At 50.8% G+C, this 21,649-nt stretch overlaps 1 protein-coding gene across 4 annotated transcripts in view; it reads right to left on the bottom strand.

Moving 5' to 3' along the window:
- GNAO1 (G protein subunit alpha o1) overlaps window positions 1-21,649 on the bottom strand; it is a 169,082-nt gene that overhangs the window by 68,431 nt on the left and 79,002 nt on the right. For 2 of the 4 annotated variants that reach the window (XM_044761536.2, XM_044761535.2), the window contains exon 3: window positions 17,802-17,943. In XM_044761536.2, the coding sequence (XP_044617471.1) occupies window positions 17,802-17,943 (142 nt within the window). Of the gene's footprint in view, window positions 1-17,801; window positions 17,944-18,403; window positions 18,601-21,649 lie in introns of those variants that run through there. The other 2 variants (XM_070500671.1, XM_070500672.1) reach the window with 2 other exon arrangements.

Here is a 21,649-nt window from a genome sequence, read left to right as displayed (position 1 = left end):
CCTACATGTGCCAGTCCACACTGGAGCCCCCATTGGGCTGGGACTCTGCCCATATCTATAGCCCTGACCCCAAGCTGAGTGCCCTGGGTACTCGCAAGAGCTCCCTCTGCCATTAACAGTCAGCTGGCCATTGGAACACCAGTCCCTCCTTGAGAGAAGTCAGTCTTCATCTTACACATGTGCGCTGCCTCTGAAACTCTGTGATACAAATGAAGAACCTTGTGCTTGGCAATCACCTAAACTTAGCAATTAACTTCTGCCAGGAGAATTTACAGAAATTTTTAGAATTTACAGAACTGAAATGGGGGTGGAGTGGAGGGGAGATCTATCAGGCCATCTGGTTCCTCTGGAGGACAAAGGACTTGCCTGAGGTCACACAGCCAACCAAGAGCAGGGCCGGGCCTGGAGCCTGGCTCTTCTGTGAAGGGTCAGTGTTTTTCTGCCATGAGCTCAGGCCTGGCACACCTCTGGTTCAAGAAGGAGCATTACCTGACAAAGACCCTAGCCTTTCCCTGCTGAGTTCCTGGGGCCCAGGCAGACCAGGCCCCTGCCCCTGCCGATGCCAGAGTCACAGTGAGGGAAGGCTGGTCCCCACACTGGCCGCTCTCCCCAGCGGGCTAGGTGGCTGGTAAAATAAGGACTGTGGGGCTGCGTTTCCTATCTTCCTCACTTTTCCCAGGAGGAAACAAGCTCCTTGCAGGGGGTAGGCCTGATTCTCCTCTCTCTGCCCAGCTTGGAAACTTCTTGGACTTGGAGCCCAAGCCAAGGATGGGTTTGCTTCCTGGCACGCTCCGAATGGGGACTCTCTAATTAACAGGTGGCAAAAAAGAGATCACTCGCCCAATATTTGGTGCTTCACTCCCAGTCACAGGTTGGTCCACCCCAGCAGTGGTAGTGACAGAAGCAGAGGGCAGTGGCCCTGTCCTCCGACTGCTTGGGGAGACCAGATGCAAAGGGGAGCATGGGATGGGGACACTGGAGCAGGAAAGGCAGACCTAGAATGGTTATTGCAAAGTGGGGTGTGGTTCTTGCTTCCTATGGGGACAGGAGAGAGGCATGCAGGTGGAAGAAAAATCCTTGGTCTAGAAACAGGAGACCTGGTTCTCGCCCCAGCTCTGCTGTGACCTGTGGTAGGACCTTGTGCAGGTATCCCCTCGCACTGTGCCTCTGTACCCCTTCTGTGAAAGGAAGGACTGGGTGAGAGCAGCAGGTCCCAGAGAATGGTTATATAACTTAACAGGATGGCTCAAAAAAGGGCAGAGAAGCTCTGGATGAGACACACATCAACGAGTGTCCCTTCCGTAGGGCTCTGGGTGCCTCCGACACGGCAATGAGCACTGTGGTTCCCCAAGAGGAGGTTCAGGCCGGGTTCCCAAACTTAGTTGACAAGAAGGGTTGTGCTTGATCACATCATGGGACTAACATCTGGTGAATCTGGACTAGAAAAGCGCCAACGATTCTTCCAGCACAAAACCGCACGCTCGCAGCGAAGTGCTCACTAAGAAAGCTGTGATTACACTCCGGGAGGGCTGCTGCAGACCATGAGGGATGGGACGCACAGTGAAGGAAAGTGCTGGGAAGAGCCAAATCTGCTATTTAAAAAACCTGAATTACTGATACATGCAAACGATGTGGATGAATCTCAGAAACACTGTGTGGAGGGAAAGAAACCAGGTGCTTCTTCCAACTGTAGAGATCAAAGCAGTGGTTGCCTCTGTGCAGCCCGAGAGGCTTCTCCGAGGAGGGGCAGGAGCGCTGGGCCTCGAAGGATGAGTGGACCAACGGGAGGCTCTCTGATGAGGCTGCCACGGTCTAAGGCCAGCCCTGGTGCAGATCTACCAGGAGGCGTGGGGCAAGGCGGGGACCCGTGCTGTGAAGGGAGGCTTGTCCTCAGCGGCTGGCAGAAGGGGGTCTGAGATTATGACGCTCTGGGTCAGGGAAGAACCTCTGGGCTTTGGAAAAAAGTGAATCTAAAGCAAACTGACAGGACACAACAAGGCCGGGAGGGGACTTGTGGCTCTCTTGTTCACACGGCAGTCTTCACCAACACTCCTCCCCCGACCCAGACACCCCTCAGCCCACGTCATGGGGATCTATACTCCTTGGCCTGACACTCAAGGTCTTCTGCAACCCACCCCCCCTCCTTTTCTCCCGTTCTGGCTAGAAGGGGCAACTGGAGCAGCCTCCTAGATCTGAAACGGAAGCAGAGACACTGAGCGTGACAGCAACTCAGCTGTGGACAGAAGGGTCTGACCCCGTGACACATCTGGGCTGCTCAGCAAAGAGAGAAATGCACTTTTGTCTTGTCTATGACACTGTTATTGAGGGGTCTTTGTTACAGCAGGAAGCCTGCACCCTGACTGAAACACACTGGTGTTATTTTCATTTTACAGAGGAGGACACTGAGGTTTCAGTAGATAAACAACCTGCCTGCGATCCTAAAGCTGAAACAAGAGGATCCACTTTTGACTTCGCACCTGTCTGACTCCTAAGCCTGTGCTCTCTGCCCCGTTCCCCAGAGAGCTCCACCTTGAGGACGTGGACTGTGGTTCTCCAAGAGAAGGGGCAAGGGTCAGACCTTATCACCAGGTTCTTGCTGCAAAGTGGAACTCATGGACTTGGTCCAGGGTCTGGGAATCAAGGTCCTCCACCATTCAGGCGTATAACTTCAGGCCCTGAAAACAGTGTGGAGCCCCAGCCTGGCCCGGGCCCCTAGCAGGCACCTCGGCCTCCAAGGCTGGACCCAGTGGGCCACCCTGGGGCGGGAGAGCTGCCTTCCTCTCCTTGGCCAGTTGTCATCGGGAGAACCAGCTGGTCTCGGCACCACGCAGGGAAGTACAGCAGGAAAGAGAAAGGGAGGAAGACAGTGGGCGGAAAAGGAGGGGGAGGGCGCCCACAGAGCTGGGAAAGCTGGGCCTAAGCTGGCAGTGAGCTATTTCGAGACTGTGCCCCGGGGACCTCAGACCAGAGATATTGGGGGAGGGGAGTCTGGTTGTGCAAATGCTCCAAATCCACGTCTCCTCAGAAGCTGCTCCTGGGCTGACTTGGGAGAGAGGAGGGGGAAAAAGCCAGCCTGCAAGCCCTTGTGCTGGGCGATGCAAGCTTGCTGCCTGAGCCAGAAAGGATCTGCGGGCGTCAGTGGTAATGACGTGTGCGTGCTGTGCTGGAGGAGCACGCTGTAGTGCAAGGCTCTCGTCTGTGGTCATTTGACTGTTCAGTATAGAATCATCCCTGTTTCACTGATGAGGAAACGGAGGCCAGGGGTTGGGGTTAAGGGAGAAGAGGCCAGAACACCCACAAGGAGCTGAAGCTAGGGAGGGGCAGCAGCAGCTCTCTGGACGCACGGAACCTGAAGGAGGCTCCCCCGAGGACTCTCAGAGTGGGAGGCCAGGGCTGCCGTTGTGCTCATGGCCTGGGCGCCCACCTGCATCAGTTAAGCTCGGGAGGCGGAGACGTCTATTCATTCACCCAACAGACATGTGCAGCATTTGGCCGGCTCCGTGCCAGGCAGTGTGCCCGGAGGAGCTCGTGGGATAGGGAGGTGCAGTCTGTCCTCAGAGAGAACTGGGCCTCCTTCTGGGTCTGCCTGCGGTCCACCTGACATGGAACCCCGGGGCAACTGGCACATCGCCCAGGTGGACCATGATCCCTGGATGCCTGCAGTGGTCTCTCAGCTTCTCCTCCCATCACCACTCTTGCTGGCCACCTATCCAGCTCCACTGGCAGCCACAGTGGGCCTCTTCAGAGGCAAGTCTTTCTTGGCCTTGCTTAAAACTTTCAGTGGCTTCCTGCTGAGCTAGGAACAAAGCCAAAATTCCTTCCAGGGCCAAGAAGCTCTTCTCACCTGGCTGGCCCCTGCCTCCTTCAGCCTTATCTCTTGCCCCTCTGCCCCCTCCATCTTTGAACTCCAGCCATACTGGCCTTCTTTCAGACCCTTACGCTTAGTTGGACTCGCCGTTTCTGAGCCTTTGCACATGCTGTTCCACTTGCCTGCTACATCCTGCCCCTTCTCTCCCGCTTGTTTGCCCCACTCTGGCCAGTCCCTCCTGCACTTTGTTAGAGACCTCATCCTCAGTACAGGCCAGGCCTGCTGTCTGGGCACTCACAGCCCTCCAGAGTTACTGAAGGGTGTCCATCTTCTCCCAGCCCGAGCTCCGTGCCAGCAGCACCCCTGCTTGCTCTTGTTCACTATAGTGTGCCCAGCCCTCAGCACAATGCTAGTGCATAGGCCACAAAACGTTTCTCAGATGGATGAATGAGTGAATGAATGAGAGAGAGATGTTGCATGCACCCAGGAGGAGGAGAAGACACTTTGAGCTGAAGGCCTGGGGAGGGGTTTCCGGTGGGAACAACATTCACAGAGCTGTATGCAGCCCTAATAAAGAGGGACAGAGCAGCTGCCATCCAAGGAGCATTTGCTCCGTGCCAGGTACTGTGCTAAATACCCCACTGACCCTGGGACACCTGACGGGGTGAGCCTTCCTACTAATGAAGGACCACCCTGAGTGCTTCCCAGGCGACTGTCCCCACCCTTTGCTGCTCTCCTCCTCCTCTCTGGGGCCTTGCCTTGTCTTCCCTTGTCTCCTGCTTTTGGCTTCCCTCTCAGGCCTTGCTGGGCCCTGGTTCAGGAGCAGCTTCTTCAGCTCCACTCCTGCAGAACCAGCAAGAGGGCCCGGGACCGAGGCCCACCCTGTCTCCCAGCCTGGGGCCAGAACCAGACCAGAAACAACGGCTAAGTTCAGGGAGGGGTGGGGCCCCCCTCTTTGACCTGCAGTGTTTCAGAGTCCTTGGCACTGACTCTTCACCCGAGTTTTTAAACTACCGTCCCACCCAGGCTTCCAGTCGCGGCTCCAGGCAGAGGAGTGCGGGGGAGAAGGGGATGCAACAGCAGAGGTTTGTGAGTACTCGGCTCAGCATTTTTTTTTTTTTTGAGGAAGATTAGCCCTGAGCTAACTGCCACCAATCCTCCTCTTTTTGCTGAGGAAAGCTGGCCCTGAGCTAACATCCGTGCCCATCTTCCTCCACTACTTTATATGTGGGACGCCTACCCCAGCATGGCTTGTCAAGCGGTGCCATGTCACACCTGGGATCTGAACCAGCGAACCCCAGGGCTGCCAAGAAGCAGAACGTGCACACTTAACTGCTGCGCCACCGGGCCGGCCCCTTGGCTCAGCTCTCAACACACATTTTCCTTTTACCCTAACAACCCTGTGCTAGTTAGGATAGGATTACCTCCAGTTTCCAGATGAGGAATCTGACGGGGAGGGATCCTGAAGTGCAGTGCTGGCGAAAGGCAGGGCCAGGGTCAGGGTCATCTCCCTCTGACTCCTAAGCCTGGTGCTAAACCCTGCTGAGCTGTCTCCCTTGGGTACAGCCCTCTGCAACCGCGCTACCCTGGCTCTGAGAGGAGATCTGGGCCGGTGCTTTGCTATGACCGGCACATCAGTAAGGTTCCTGCTGCCTCAGGTGGGCGGGGGAAAAGACCTGAGTCCTCCTGTGGGGACTTCCCTCCCACCGGCCCATGTCTGCTTTTCATCTCCAACTTTCCCATCGCCCCTGCTGTGGCCCCCGCCCCCGTGGAAAGACGAGGTTGGAAGGGTGAGTGATGGGCTGGGGGCTGTGTGACCATGTGCTCTGCCACCTGGGATCCTGGTTTGCCCACTGGGGGAGAGGCCACCATGGGAACAGCAGCTCTGGCTCCAGGCTAACCTCGATTATCACATAATCCTGCTGTGCAAGATTCAGCCTGGCTGGCCCTCCAGCATACAATGGAAATCAGACACAGTCAGCAGCACTAAAGTCAAGGAGAGATCTGAGGACGGCTATGGTGGCCTCCCCAGCATCCGTTTCTTCTGCCTCCATTTCCTTTTTCATGAGCGCCTGGCTTTCCTCTGGGGAATTCACTCTTGTCCCAGGAGCCCCTCAGGCAATATGAGTACTGCATCCCCTTGGTCACAGTGACTGGTTCAGGCATGGACATGTGATCCAACTGGGGCCAACAGGAGAGAGGGACTCCCAGGACCTGGGTAGCTGCTCAGGGAAGATACCGCATGGGCATACCTTGTGCTCCATATGTCCCAGGATGCTCACAGTTTAAGTGTGGTGGGAATATGTGTCAACTTAACTGCTGTAGCTATTGTCTTGCAAGGTGAGAGAGCAATTTTGTGGAGTCTAGAGTGAAGACCACACAGTGGGGCAGAGTGGAGAGATGAAGAGAAGCCAGGGATGTCATCTGAGCTGCTCAGTCAAGCCTCACCTGCAGCTGGACCTCTAGACTTGAGAATCACTGGGCCAGCTGATTGTTCTTTGTTCCACAAGCCAGTTTGATTGTGTCTTCTATCACTTGTGACCAAAGTATGCTGACTTGTCCAGAAGGGGGTCTTTGGCAGTGATGCAAGACCACTATATGTTGCCTCACAAATAAAGAAGAAGTGGGGCGCAAGCTGAGTAAAGCAAAAGATGAATGTGTGTTGGTTGTGGGAGGGGCAGATGGGTTCTGGTTTTCCTAGGGAAGCTGTCCCCCATCCTGTGTGTGTGGTACTACCCCCACTGCCAAACATACATAGAGAAGGACCTTTGAGTGGCGGGGGACCCAGATGCCACCTTGGCTTTCCCAACTCGGCCTGTGACTCAGGTCTCACCCACATGTTGCCTCTGCCTTAACAAACCTAACCCCTTTCTCAGTCCCTGACACCCCTGAAATCTATGTTGTTGGTCCCCAGGCTCCTCCCACAGTGCATTGGGTCACCAGGAAGGGGCTGCACATTCATAAAGGGCTCAAATTCGGGGCCTGGACCAAATGATAGATATAGTCAGGGAGACACCTCCGGGGTGGAAGGTGACAGTGTTATCACAAAGTTTAACCTGTGTTCCACTACAGGACCACACGGCCGGCACTGCACTCTCAATCAATATTTTTATAAATCCTGTAACTATTTTTTAGGTAGCACAATTATATTGCATCGCATTTGTGGTGGGTCCAAAGTATTAATTTGTTAAATATACACATTTAAAATATACCACAATTTTGTGACCTTGTTTTGGGAATTTTTCATTTTTCAATATGCTGGGAACCTCAAAGAATGGACGTGCTGACCAGGCAGGCTTCGCTTAGCTGTTCTCCGCATCTTCTAAGGCTCTTGGCAGCTCATTTGCCACCTTAAAACAACTACTTTGAGCCCAGAGGATGTACCCATAATGCTCCCTCTCCAAAGAGGAGGCTCCCAGTTCCCCTGTGGGGCGGCCGGGCAGAGAAAGGGGGGCCCACCTCAGTCCTGATCGGAAGGGACTATAAGCTTGTCAGAGAAAGAGAGAGAGCGAGAAAGAGTGAGAGAGAGCGAGAGAGCGAGCGTGTGCACAAGTGCAAGGCATCATTGCCTGTGGCTTTCATTTACTATGAACTGGAGTCTTTCATTTAAGTTTCCTTTTCTTTTCTTTCTTTTTAAAATTCCATGCCCCTTTCTACAAGCAACGAACACGCAGAGACCAGCAGTGGCCCAGCCTTGAACACCCACTCCACTTGGCCTGCTACGGATTCGCGGTCAGGAGGGCCAGATAGAGGCCAGGGAGCTGTGCCCCAGCCTCATCTGGATGGACATTCTTCCCAGAGACTACTGCCACCAGCTTTGTGCTGCCAGGATTCACCTCCCCCAACTATGTTATCTCTGGTGTCCCTTGGGACAACACTTTAGTTTCTAAGCCTATGTGGGTGCTATAGTCTGAATGTTTGTGTCCCTGTCCCCCTGCAAATTCCTATGTTGAAACCTACTCCCCAGTGTAATGATTTAGGAGGAGGGGCCTCTGGGAGGTGATTAGGTCATGGGGGTGGAGCCCTCATGATTGGGATTAGTGCCTGTATAAGAGACCCCAGAGAGCTGCCTCATCCCTTCCGCCATGTGAGGCCACAGTGAGAACGTGGCTGTTCATGAATCAGGCAGTGGGCTCTCACCAGACACCTAGTCTGCTGGCACCTTCACCTCGGACCTCCCAGCCTCCAGAATTGTGAGAAATAAATTTGTTTCGTAAGAAATAAATTTGTTGTTTAAGTCGTTAAGTTGTTGAGTCACCCAGTCTATAGTATTTTTGTTATATCAGCCCCAAAAGACTAAGACAGTGGGAAAACAAAGGCAAAAACTGGAGAAGCTAGGACCCACCCCTGCCACAGCCTGGTGGAGCACCCATCCACCACAGCACCACTGCCAGTCCCGGCCTCTGGGCAGGGCTCCCCACTGACTCAGCGCATCCACTGTCAAGTTGTTATTTACTTCCCATGGCAGTCCACAGGGAGGGTGGCAGGCGATGACTGGTGCCACCCCCAAGTCCCTTCTCTCTTGTCTGTGTGTCCTACTAGAGAGGCAAAAAAAAAGCCACACTTTTGCTTTCTTCAGCTCCCTTGCTGCTAGGCCAACGCGCAGTAAGAAGTTGGGCTGCTGTGCTTCTTTCTCCCGCCTCTGGACTCCTCGTGAGAGGGTGTGTTACCTGCCATCTTGGAAGCATGAGCACCCAGAGAGCCACTGAGGTGCTGACCCAGGCCCTCATCTGCACTGCTGCAGAAGCAGCCCTGGGACTGCCGACTCTTGGGATGCCCTGTCCAGGAAACGATACCACCCCTACTGTTTAGGACACTGTTGGTTGAGTGTTTTTAACTTGCAGCCAAATACATCCTAACTGACGTAGTGAAACTCAGAGGAGCTACCTGACCTGCTCAAGGCAAAGTGCTTGCCATTTACAGTTAAGGCTGTGACTACCCAAAACCCAATACGTGGAATACCTCCATAACAATGGGAGTGTGTCCCCGCTTCTTGAAGGACAAGGACAGGGGGCGTGTTCCTGCTTGAACTGGTGCCTCTGCACCAAAGGCCTAAGGCAGGAAGGACAAGGGCTTTCTCTTAGGTGAACTGTTTTTCCAACAATTTAGTTCCAAAGACAACTTCTTCAGAATGTTCTGGGGTAGCGTATTCAGCCCAGCCTCCTATAGGGATGTCCTTCATCTCTGGGCCTGGAACACAGCCCTGATGTTCATGGAGAGGACCCAGAGGCCCAGGGTGACCCTCCATCAACAAGGGAGCACCCTGGCGTATCCTCAACACTTGACTTGCTCAGGCAGGGAACGGCTCAGCATTCCACCCAGGTTCAGAGCAAAGGTTTTCTACTTAGTCCTTAGGAAACTCGGAAACTCAGTGGAGGAGAACCTTCATCTTCCCCTCATCAGCACCTCTTTCTTAAATGCCAATCACGCAGAAAGCGGACTTGTCCAAGCCTATTCCGGCTCTCCTACTGTTTCTCTAGCATGGATAGTTGACAACAGGACAGACCCGAGCAAAAGCAGCACTCCCCCAACGTGCTCTTAGCCCCTTGCACGAACTGTGACTTGGCTCGTGCTGCCCTTGGCCCAGAGGCCTCCCTCCCTCCTTCCCTTCATCGGTAATAAACCTTGTAAAACTACAGCAGTTGTCACTTTGCTTCGTGGCACATGATGCTAACACCGGCTCACCTTTCCTGAGCACCTACTGTGTGCCAGGCCCTGCTCTAAGAGCTTGCACTTACTGAGTCATTCAACCTTTAGACAACCCCTCGAGGTACGTCACTATTATTATCTTCATCATCACCCACCTCAGGGTTCCCACCGCTGCACTTTCACGAAAATAAAAAATGCTGTCTACTGCAGTGTCTGCGCTCCCTGCCTGAGCTCCTTGGGGAAGGGGCAGGTCTTACCCACCACTGCAGCAATGCCTGCATGGACAAACAAATGGGGGACGGCAGGAGGCTGCTCCGGCCACCCTTGCTCTGGCTGTTGAGGAGATCAAGAAGGCATGAAAACAAGCATGTTCTGTGTCTTTCGCTCCCTCCTCCGTGGATGCATCTGTTCAGGGTAGGGGCTGTGCTTTGTCCCTAGCACCTAGCCCAGAACTCGGCCCGAGGAGGCACCCACGTCCTGGATGAACAGAATCACTCACGAACGCATCTATCCACTGACCCCTGCTCAGCCCTGGGCGCGACACTGTGGGGAACACGCAGATGGACAAGACCGTCCTGGCTTTCCTGACTCACTGTCTGGCTGCAGAAGTAAGACACCACGAAGCAGAGTGCCAGGGACAGCTGGGGTGCAGCTCCAGCATGACAGGCGTTCAGAGGAGGGAGCAACCAATTTCGGCTGAGGAAACCCAAGAAGACTCTAAGGAGGAGAAGCATCTGAGGGACATCTCAAAAACCTGAGATTTTAGTCCCTCAAAGCTGCCGTTAACCTTTGAGTCGGTCCTTCCTTTTGGAGGGGAGCTGGGAAGAGCCACTGGTGCTGCCAACCTGGGTCAAGGTACCAGCGGCCAGGTCTGGGGCTCCCCACAGCAGGGCTTAAACAACGGATGCCTGCCCCAAAGCCAAAGCTGGGGCCCCAACAAGCCTTAGACCACAGACAGCGGGCTGAGCTGGCTGCACGGAGTCCTGCAGAGCTGGCAGAGGCCTTGGGAATCAAGGAGTCTACCTTCTCATCTTAGGGATGTGATCTCTGAACAAGCTTGGGAGCTCCAATATCTTTTCATCCTGCTGCCCTGTGCTCTGTCTGCCAGGGAGTGAATGCTCAATAAGTACTTGTGGAATGACTAACTGACCGACTGAATGAAAGAAAGTGAGGCCCCAACTTGGCTGGTGAGATAGAAAGAGAACCAAACAGTGATTCAGAAAACCTAAAGTTCTAATACTGCATCTGCCTGGTTGTCCCTTGAGTAAGCCCCTTTCCTATTTGGGCCAGATGGAGCCTATTTTGCCCCACCTGCAAAATGGAGCAGCAGAATGAGATGATCTTGAATGCAGGAGTTCTGGGCAGGCAAATGGTCAGAGCAGGGCCAGGCCTGGGCTGCTACAGCTGGAGAGCCTGGTGCCCAGCTTGTGGCAGTGGAAGCCTCTTCTGGCCTCAGATTTGGGCACGGGAGTATGCAGCCTTCATCTGTCACCTCCCCAGCCCCACCAGATCTGACAACCACCACTCGGGTTTCTCCAGGCCCAGGGAACTCAGGCCAGAGAGCATCCTTGTCTTCATCTGTTTCAGAGTTCATGCAAACCACAGGACGAACAGCACTGTGCTGTGGAGATGGCACCACAATATTTCCCTGATTAAAAAAAAGATAATGTTCTGAGCTCTACTGTGTGACTTAAATGTCAAGATTTCTTTTACCAGAGGAGATCCAATGACATTCTGGAACCTAACTGGGAAATTTGACTCTGCCTCCCCGAAGAGCTGTCAACATCTCTAGGGGGCAGTTCTAATGAAGCCCCTTGGTGGGGCATTAGAGCACAGGCAGCAAGATCTTTATCCTGTTTAGGTCAGTGACTCTGGGCAGCCAATTAAAAGCCTGGTGCCTTTGTTTCTAACCTGAAAAATGCAGATAAAACCTTGCCCTTTCCTCCCTAGATTGCTGAGGGTAATTCATCAATATTTGATCAACGACAATAATTTTAAACAAATAATTAAAAGAACAAGAGCTAATATGTACTGAGAACTTTCTCTGAGTTAGGTACTATCCTAAGCCCTTTATATGCATTATCTCACTCCATTTTACAGTAGAGGAAGGAAGAAGTATGAGGATTATGCCCATTTTACAGGGTTGAGGAGGTTAAATAATTTACCCAGGGCCACATAGCTGGTGGTACAGCTGGGATCTGAATGCAGTACCCAATGTTCCTTGTGTCAGGCATCATACTAGATGAATAAGATCTATATCTTGTCCTTGAGGAGTTTATAATTTAGTGAGAGAAACAGGCATATGCACAAATGGGGAACAAATGAAAATGAGAATATTTCAACTGGATAAAGCCCCATGCAAGCTTGAGGCATTACTTCTTGGCAATCGTCCCATTAGTTTACAATATATTTTACATATGCAAGTATACATGTATATGCACTTAAATTTTATCTATGTTTATATATGCACGTGTGTGATGAAATTTTTTAATGGGGGATTGTTCACAGACTTTCCCCATCCCCCTACGGTCCAAGTGAACCTTCTAATCCTATAATTGTTCGGTTTTCACCATCCTTTCTACTAGTATCTGAGTCTAGGTCAGTTCTGCCAGACGAGTTTCTCTGCTTTTGTGATGCAGATGAAGGCCCAGGGCTGAAGACCCAGGAAGGAGGGGGACTCAGCTCAAAAGGCTGAGACAATTTACATGATAATGAGCTGGGGGGTGAGGAGGGAGAGAAAGAGGGAGAGAGAAAGGAGAGAAAGAGGAAGAGGCAAAGGGAGAAACGGGAATACAGAAAGAGAAAGAGGGGAGAGAAAGAGAGGGAGGAGCAAGGAGGAAAAAGATGGAGGGAGAGGAAGAAAGAGAAAAACCAAGGAACAGATGGAGAAAGGGAGAGAGGGAGAGGAAGAGAGGGAACCTTTATAGGCAGAGAGGAGGAGGACGGAGGAGGGAGAGAAAAGGTGGGAGAGAAAGAAGGACAAAGAGAGGGGGAGGGAAAGCCTTGCAAGCTGGGGATAGAGGGAGGGTCTCTGGGGAATCTGGAAGGACAGCAGCTCCAGAGAGTGGGGATGGGACAGACACGAGGATGACAGAAAAGGATATATGAGAAAAACAATGGGCGTTGTCCTTTGGGTCCCTTTTCATATTTTTAGAGAGATTTAGGATAAAGGGCAGGGCTCTTTCAATGATTTTGTCTGATTGTACTGTGCCTATTTAAATGGGACTCTGCTCTGGCCCTGAATCACATGGATATTCATTAGGGTTACATATCTACACCATAGACATTTATATTTTAGCTCCATGACTGTGGGCAAGTCACTTCGCCTCTCTGTGCCCCATTTTTTTTTCACTTGTAAAATGGGGATAACAAACAGCATCCACTGCACAGGGAGTTGTTAGGGTTAAATAATTTAATTCATGCAAATTGTTTAAAACAGTCCCTGGAACATAAAAATTGAAAGCCACTATTATTCATCACCATCTTTAATTCCTGGAGCTTCAGTTCTCTGAGTCCATCTACTGACCACCCCCACCTAGAAGCCCATTCCTTTGAAACCAGACTCACCCTGTTAGGCCCAGCGCAGCCCTGTCCCCGGCTCCGTCTCACCAGGCTCTGCCTTGCTCTCAGTCCTCCAGGCTGGTCACACTAGAGAACCAGTTTCCTGATCCTTACACTTCTGCCCCAGTAGCCAAATAATCACCAAGCCCCTCTCCTCCTTTTGCCACCACACCTCACCTTGCTGCCCTTCTTTTCCACCCCCATTGAGACCCCCACACCTCACGTGTGGTCAATTACTGTAGCTTCCCAACCCGTCTCCCCACCTTCAGTCTCTCCCTACACTGGGCCACCCTGCACATGCCATCATGATCATATCCTAAAAGTCACTTTTATCCCACCCCTCCCCAGCTGAGAATCTATCAATGGCTGCCTACTGCTAACAGGATAGAACTCAAACTCCTTGGCATCCCTTCCAAGGACCAATCTCCCCCCAACCTGACCTGGACTGTCTCTTCTAACCCTCCCACAACTTGCCCTCACCCTAACCCTCGGTTCTGGCCACTGGCCTCCTCTGTCAATCAAATCTCCTTTGGTCACTACCAACCCACGACCTTTACTCATGTTCTTCCCTGCTTCAAGTCCCTTTCCTCACCCACATCTGCCCCTGTCAAGCCACATCTCTGCTTCAAGGACAGGTCCAGCCTCGCTTCCTCTAAGAAGCTTTTCCTGACCACCTTGTGGAATGGTTGTGCTCATTCAGCCTGGGAGCCCTGTCTTCCCTGGAAGATGACCAGCTCCTCACAGGCCTCATCTCACATGCCCATCAATCTTTATGCAGGGCTTAGCAGAAAGCCCACACATAGTAGGTTCTCAATCAACATCTGTTCATTTAGTGATGAAATTATAGGTACTTTTCCTTTTTTCTCTGAGCACTGGGAAAGTTAGAAACGTCATTTCACTTAAGGGATGTGCTTTTGCTTGTTGTTATTTTTTTTTGTGAGGAAGATTCACCCTGAGCTAACATCTGTGCCAATCTTCCTCTACTTTGTACGTGGGACGCCTCCACAGCATGGCTGATGAGTGGAGTAGGTCTGCACCCGGGATCTGAACCTGTGAATCCTGGGCCACCGAAGCAGAGCGTAACGAACTTTAACCACTCGGCCACGGGGTTAGCCCCAAGGGATGTGTTTTTGAAGACCTACTATGTGCTCAGTGCTGTGCTGGTTGTTGGCTTGAGGAGGTGACCCAAAGATGAATGACACAGGTTTTGAGAAGGAGTTCCTATTCTAGACTTCATTGGTGGGCTTTACTGGTTCCAGAGCCCACCGGAAATTATATGCAAAACTTCCTAGCTATGTGCATGTGTGCACTGTTCTGGAGACAAGGCTCAGGCTTTCATTAGCTGCTCAGATGGGTTTTGACCATCCTAAAGTGCAAGGGTCTCTGCTCTAAGGAAAAAGTGACACAAACAACCAGCCTTCTACCAGTGCATGAGTAAGTGCTCAACGGGGAAAGAAGAGGGAAGGCTTCATGGAAGACACAGGAGCTAAGCTGGTCCTTACTGAATAGGAGGAGTTCCAGGAGAAAAAGAAGGGGAAAGAAGGGGAGAAGGCATCAGAGGCAGAGGGTGCGGCCTGAGGCAAGGTCTAGAGGCATGGGAGTGCATAGTGTCCTTGGGAAGCGGTCCGTGGTCTGCGAAAGATGGGGCACGGGGTGTGGAAGACCCACACTGATGTAAGGGGGTCCCTGCTGGTTTGGTTTTTTTAAACATTTTATTTTATTTTTCCTTCTTCTCCCCAAAGCCCCCCAGTACATAGTTGTATATTTTAGTTGTGGGTCCTTCTAGTTGTAGCATGTGGGATGCCACCTCAGCATGGCTGGATGAGCGGCGCTAGGTCCGCACCCAGGATCTGAACTGGCGAAACCCTGGGCCGCCGAAGCAGAGCGCATGAACTTAACCACTCAGCCATGAGGCCAGTCCCGAGTCCCTGCTGTGTGCCCTACACCAAGGCTTTTTCAAACTTGGGTTCATGCTCAAGTGACCTCAAGTGAGTCCACATCACAGAGAACCCAAGGAAGAAACCAGTCAGTCCTCCCTCCACTGTGGCGCTAGGGAAGGTGGTGAGCCAGATGCCAGGAGAAGTCAGGGACACCTGTTCTAATAAGGTACAGCAGGGAAGCTTCTAGATGCTTCTTTGTGTGGAGTGTGCAGAGCTGGCTGGCTCAAGCAGAAGCTGGGTGTGAGGCTGTCCTCCTCCAGATACCCCATGATGGGTGGGGGGGAGGATGGAGGATGGTAGAGGTGGGGAAGCCAAGAGAGGGAAGGAGGTCTTTTCTTTAGAGACCAAAATACCAGTCTGGGTCTGTTCTCTATGGGGTGGTTCTCCCAACATCCAAAACAGCAGATCACCCAGGGCAACCCCTGGGGATCTGAGAGAGGAAAGAGTTTGGAGACTCAGCCCTGGGGCCAGGGCATCTGAGTACCAACAACTGGCTGGCTGCAGGCAGACCTAACTGGAGGGCATCCAATACCCCAGGGCCCCTTCCCTCCCCCAGCGTGCAATTCAGGCTGAACAGAAGCTTTCTCTCTTCTGGCATGCCAGGCTCAGGGCCTTGGTACTTGCTTGGAACCTCTGTCTCTTCCCCCTCCGTGGCTGGCTCCTTCTTGTGGCCAAGTTTCACTCCTTTTCCAGGTTCAGGGGGACTTTCTCTGGCTAACCAGTCTCATGTAGCTGTACCCTGTGTCCCCAGCTGATACCAGGGTGTCCCTCTGCCCAGCTCCCCAGACTGTAAATCCTTACCAGCCTACTCCCGGGAAATACCTTCTCTAGCTGCCCGGCTCCCTTTGGCTTGAGTCTTGGGTCAACTTTCCTTTCCTGCTCTTCACAGGTGAAATAACACAGGGAGGAGGTGCTCGAGTGCCTGGAGGCCTGTGCCAGCAGGAGGATGCGCCTGACAAGCCCGCACTGCCCTAGGGATGGGTCAGGCCCTGCCATGGTGCCACCTGCCATAAGAGGACTGGGTTCCAACTCTACCGTGTCCTGGGGACTCTCCAGGGAGTCCCCACTCTGTTCTCAGTCTTCCTTTCCACTGGAGCCTTCCCTATCCTCCTGCTTGAGGGCTGTCTTGACTGGGAAATCCCACAGAGGAGAGGCCCCAGGGGCCCTGCAGTATACTTCTTAATATATCATGTTCCCAGCTATTCCTAAGCAATCATCTCTCTATTCAGGATAATAAAATGGAAAAAAACCTCCCACAGGAACAATTAATGTTTTCCAAAATGGAAGGAGAAAAGCATTCCAAAGTCCCGTTGACTTTCCTGGGTCATAACCAGGGCGGGAAATTTTGGGGAAGGAAGAGTTGGTTGGGAGGTGGGCACGGTGGTGAACACACACACTCTTGGAAGATGTCGCAGGCTGCGTGTGTATGTGTGCAGGGAGTGTGCTGTGGACACACAAGCCTTTTGCACTGTGTCGGTCATCTGGTTAACTGAGGTTCAGGCACTATGCTCTCTCTTTGGCCAAAAGGGAGACAGAGACCAAAGGCTTGTGGCCTGTCCCATATCTGAAGATCAGACCAGACCCCTCCTGTTCTGGGCTTTAATGCTGAGTTAACTAAAACGAGTTAACAGACGTAAACTGTTTAGCCCAGTGCCTGGCAGCGAGTAGATGCTCAACAAATGGGGCTATTCGTATCACTACCGTGGCCAGTATTACTGAAATGATTAAGTCTTGTAACCGTCTTGGCTAATTCTGGTGATCTGAGTGGGTATTTGCTGACTGGTTCCTCTAGGCACCGCTCCCACAGTGCTCGTTTCTGTGTCCCTAGCAGCCAGCACAATATCTGGCACATCATCAGCCCTCAGTGAATGTTTAATGGAGACAAGACTGAAGAACAAGCCGTGCCCCTCCTCCCACAGGCCCGGGCTCTGGGACCAAAACCAAAGCCTGTCCCCTGGGGGGGCCGGGGAGAAGTGCTTCCTCTGCAGAACCAGCTTCTGGACTCAGGCTCCTTGAGGAGCAGTGGATGGGGCCCTGGCCCTCCTGCCAGCGCCCGACTTCCCCGTCCCGACCTGGCCTCGGACACACTCTGCCACCCAATTCCCCAGTACCTGAAGGAGCCACTGCTCGAGCTGGGATAACTCTGCCCCATGGAATTAGGATTCTGTGCATAAAATATTGAATTTTACAATTAAAGCTATCTGTCACAGATGATTTATCAGACCCACAGAAGGTGAGACTTTTATATACTTATTCCATTCACGACTTATTAGATGCCTGGAAATGCAACTGAAAAACAGTCCCTTTTCTGGAACCTTGACTTCCTACAGAAAGGAGAGCTCCTTAGGCCCTCAGACTCACCTGGGAGAGGCAGGAAACCATCCCTTGGTTAAAGGAGGAAAGAGAGTCAATCCAAATGGCTGCCCCCCCTCCCCCGCAAGGCAAAGCAAGCTCTCCTAGGGAGGCGGATGGTGGCCAGCTTGTTTCGTTTAAGAAATATTTTTTCTGTTCAAGTTAACTGCCAAGGGCAAGTGCTTGTACAATGCTGTGGGAGTCCCAATCCAGAACAGTCACCAACCCTTTCTTATCTGCAAAATAAACCCTGGAATTCTGTGGCTGTTGTCTTTGATGGCAACACTGCTGTGGAGGTTTGCCCATCACTGCAGCCCCTGTTTGTTCGCCAGGTGAAGTGGTTAACTGGTTTAGGTTGGTGACTAGCCTTCTCTCTCGTATACAGCACAGTCTCTTCTATTCCTCTAAGGCAGCCTGGCGCTATGAAGAGAGTGCTGCCGGGAGCAGAGACAGGCCCTCTCCTCACTGTGCCCGTGGGCTCAGAGGCCTACCTTTCTCTCCTTGTCACCATATTCGATGCCCAAAGTGTCCATGGCTCGGACGATGGCTGCCAGGGATTGGATGGTGTTGCTGTAGACAACAGGCTTGTACTGTTTCACGTCTTCTCCAGAGAAGCCATCTTCGTGGATGATCCTAGAGAAAAACCACACACACCAGACCTGATGAGTGTGCTGTCCTCACCAGGTGTGTGAGGCCCCCGGGGCCAACCAATCTCCTGGCCTAGCTGGCTGAAGGCTAGGTCTAATTTGGATGCTGAATTACTGAGCTGCTGCATTAACATCATAAAATCTAAAGGAAAAAATCTACCTAAATTACTTAAAATTAATCTGACAAACAGAATAGTGGAAAAAAGAAATGCAGGCTTTTTACCTTCCCTCTATCTAGTGAGAGAAATATTAGTGAGCAAGGTGTTGATAACATCTGAAAGCACTTAGAATAGGAGAGGTACACACTAAGCACTCGATTCATGTTAGCATTATTTTAAGCAAAGCTCAGGGTCTTAACTTAAATATCCACTCAGGAGCATATTGCTGAAGACCCCTGCAACAAGCCTGCAAAGGAATAATACATTTTTCTTTCACAGAAAACTCACAGTGCTTCTAATGAAGGGACGAGGATTCGCTTAAAATGAACCATCTTCATCTCGGACAACAGAAAAGTCAACAGAAGGAGTGTGTCTACTCTCCCATCCTCGGCTGGGATTTGACCACTGTGTCACCCTTACTCTGGTGGCTCTGAACATGACACAGAGGACACGATGCGGACATCACAGTTCTCAGAGGCCATGTGACACAGGCCTCTCCTGTTCTCAGGTTCCTCTGAGGTCAGGGTGAAGCCTAGACACGCCCTAATGTCCCTTCTCCCTGCAGATAGTGGCCACTCAATAAATGTTCCCTGCTGACAAGGTCCTGGATAGGAGAGAAGGCTAGAAAGGGGGAATAACCCGAAACTTTGCTAGAATTCTCTTATGGTTGAAGTAATTAAGAAAGAGTGAATGGATTTTAAGACTAATATCCAACATCAGTCATCTCCCAATGAACTGTGTAAACTCTTCTTTGGTTGTATCTTTCGGTCTGAGATTGCATGCTCCTTGTCACATGTACACACACCAACATAATAGCTGAGACCCGCCTTCCACCTCACAGCCCCTTCAGTACAGGAGAAATGTGCTAACAATTCTATTTTCTTTTTTGAAACAATTTTATTGAGATACAATTCATATACCATACAATCCACCTATTTAAAGTGTGAGTCAATGTTTTTTAGTACATTCACAAAGTTGGGCAATGATCACTACAGTCTAATTTTAGAACATTTTTGTCCCCACCAAAAGAAATCACGTACTCATTAGCACTCACTAGTCATCCCCAGCCCCAGGAATGAGCAACTACTGATCTGCATTCTGTTTTTATCAATTTGCCTATTCTGGATATTTCACATAAATGGAATCATATAAGATGTGGTCTTTTGTGACTAGTTTCACTCAGCACAATGTTTTCAAGATTCATCCATGTTATAGCAGGGGCCAGTACTTCACTCCTTTTGTTGACAAATTATATTCCATTGTATGGATTTATCATATTTTACTTATCCATCCATCAGTTGGTGTGTACTAACAATTCCTGTTGCAAAATCTGACTTGGTGCTGGGCTCTGGGTCTTTATGCTGACTGCCTCGACTCTATTGCCTTTGCATTGACTTTAGCCCCAAGTCCAATTCTGTACAAGTCTCTTGGTGCACTATCCCCCAGAGGGCTCTCAAAGGGAATTGCTAGCTCCCACTGTGAACAACTAGAAAACTGGACAGAATACGTGAAACAAGCAGTTTCGGACATTGGAGAATAGGCAGCACAGGACTGTGACCCCAGAGAGAAGGGAAACAAATGTGGCGAGTCCTATGACTGCCTTGGCTTTCTGCCTGGAGGCGTTTACCAGACCTCATTGTGGGGAGGGAGAACCCAAGCAGAGCAGAGCGGTTTTACTGGGCTGACGAGATAAAGATCCAAGTTCAGGAAGGCTGAGGGGGCTGGAATTTGAGGAGCAGAGGACCAGAGAGAGAACCACAGAGAGAGAGAAAGCTCCAGATATCTGAATAGGGGTCTCCTTGAGTCTGTGGCTGAAGTGGGGGAGACTCTACAAGCTCAGCAAGGAACAGGTATCAGGGAGCTCGTAAGCTGAGCACTTTCCCAAGCTCACCCAAGGCTGGGAGACATTCAGGTTCTGACCAGCCAGAGTGGAGAGTCCTTGTTGAACACCTAGGGTACTCAGCAGAGACCCCAGAAGGCTCGTGCCATGGCAGTAGGGCCAACCTACCCCTAGAGTAAAGGCTACTTTAGACCCACCCTGACACAGCTTAAACATAGGCCTCAAAAAAATCAAGCTAACCCATAAGTAACTCAACTGCCTGAGAGAATAAAGTCCAACACTCTTCAAACGAGGACGACAAAATCTAGACACTTAACAATATAATATTCACAATGTCCCCATCCAGTAAAAAATTCCTGAAAATGCAAAGAAGCAGGAAAGTGTGACCGATAACCAGGAGAAAAATCAGTCAATAGAAGCAGACTCAGAAGGGACAGAGATGACGAACTAGATAAGAATTTTAAGAAATCTATTTTAAATATTTTCAAGAAATTAAAGGAAAACATCAACACAATGAGTAGAGAAATGGAAGATATAAAAAAGAAAAAATGTACTATCTAGAGATGAAAATACAATATCTGAGATAAAAGTTTCACCGTATGGGTTAACAGGAGATTAGACACATAGGAGATTAGTGAACTTGAAGACACAGCAATAGAAACTATCCAAACTCAAGCAAAGAGAGAAAAAAGGCTGAAGAATGTATTGTGACATTTCTAACATATGTAAAAGTAAAGCTTATGCAACAACAGCACAGAGGACAGGAGGGCTAAAATGGAAAATTCTTAAATTCTACATGAAGTGGTATAACATTACTTGAGAGTAAAGCGTGGTAAGTTAAGACACATGTTGCAAACTCTAGAACAACCACTAATAAGCTATGTAAAGAAGCCAGCTGTTACCCAGCCTCCATGACGAGACTCCCCTTAGAGGGTGGGAACCTCTGGGTGACCTGAGCAGTACAGCTGGGATTGGCCGGTCCCCATGATACATTCTCCGGTGCAATGAGCTTCTCCTGCTTCATTTTGGACCAGAAGGCCTTCCACCCTTCTGAAGACCCTGGCTGCCTACAGGATATCCCCCCACATGGGGATGGGACTATCATTTTCACACCTATTGGTATCAATCTTTACACTTCCTAATAAGGTCGAGAGGGTAGGATTTTATTATACCTATTTGACAGAAGAGGAAATTGAGACTGAGAGAGATTAAGTAGTTGGCCTACTATCTCTCAGCAGGTAAGCGCCAGAGGCAGGAGCAGAACCCAGGTCCTGGCACACAGTCCTCTCTGTCACACCACAATCCTCGGGCTGAGCTAGGTAGCATACTGCCTGCAAGGGCTCAGCCTGGTGCCTGGGGTGGCCCAAGATAAAAAAGCTTCATATGAGGCCTGCAGAAATGATGCAATTTGGGGAAAAATTGCTCAAATTATGATCATTAGTTTTATAACTTGTTCAAACTGGCTTATATTAGCTTAAAATTGAGCTTCCTATTTAAGGGTAGAATTTTATATCCCCTCCTAACTACAAAGTAGTAAGTACTCAACACTAGAAAAGTTGGACCATATAAAACAACACTAAAAAGTATATTATTCATAATCCTCCCATTCAGAGAAAAACACTGAGTTTTTAGTGTAAGTCCCTCCAGTATTTCTTTCAAGCACATTCCTCCCTTCCTCTCCCCCAGCATTAACC

Source organism: Equus asinus, chromosome 28 (genome assembly GCF_041296235.1).
Source record: "Equus asinus isolate D_3611 breed Donkey chromosome 28, EquAss-T2T_v2, whole genome shotgun sequence".
Taxonomy (NCBI): domain Eukaryota; kingdom Metazoa; phylum Chordata; class Mammalia; order Perissodactyla; family Equidae; genus Equus; species Equus asinus.
Note: the sequence above shows the minus strand (reverse complement) of the source record. Positions and strands in the feature narration are given on the sequence as shown.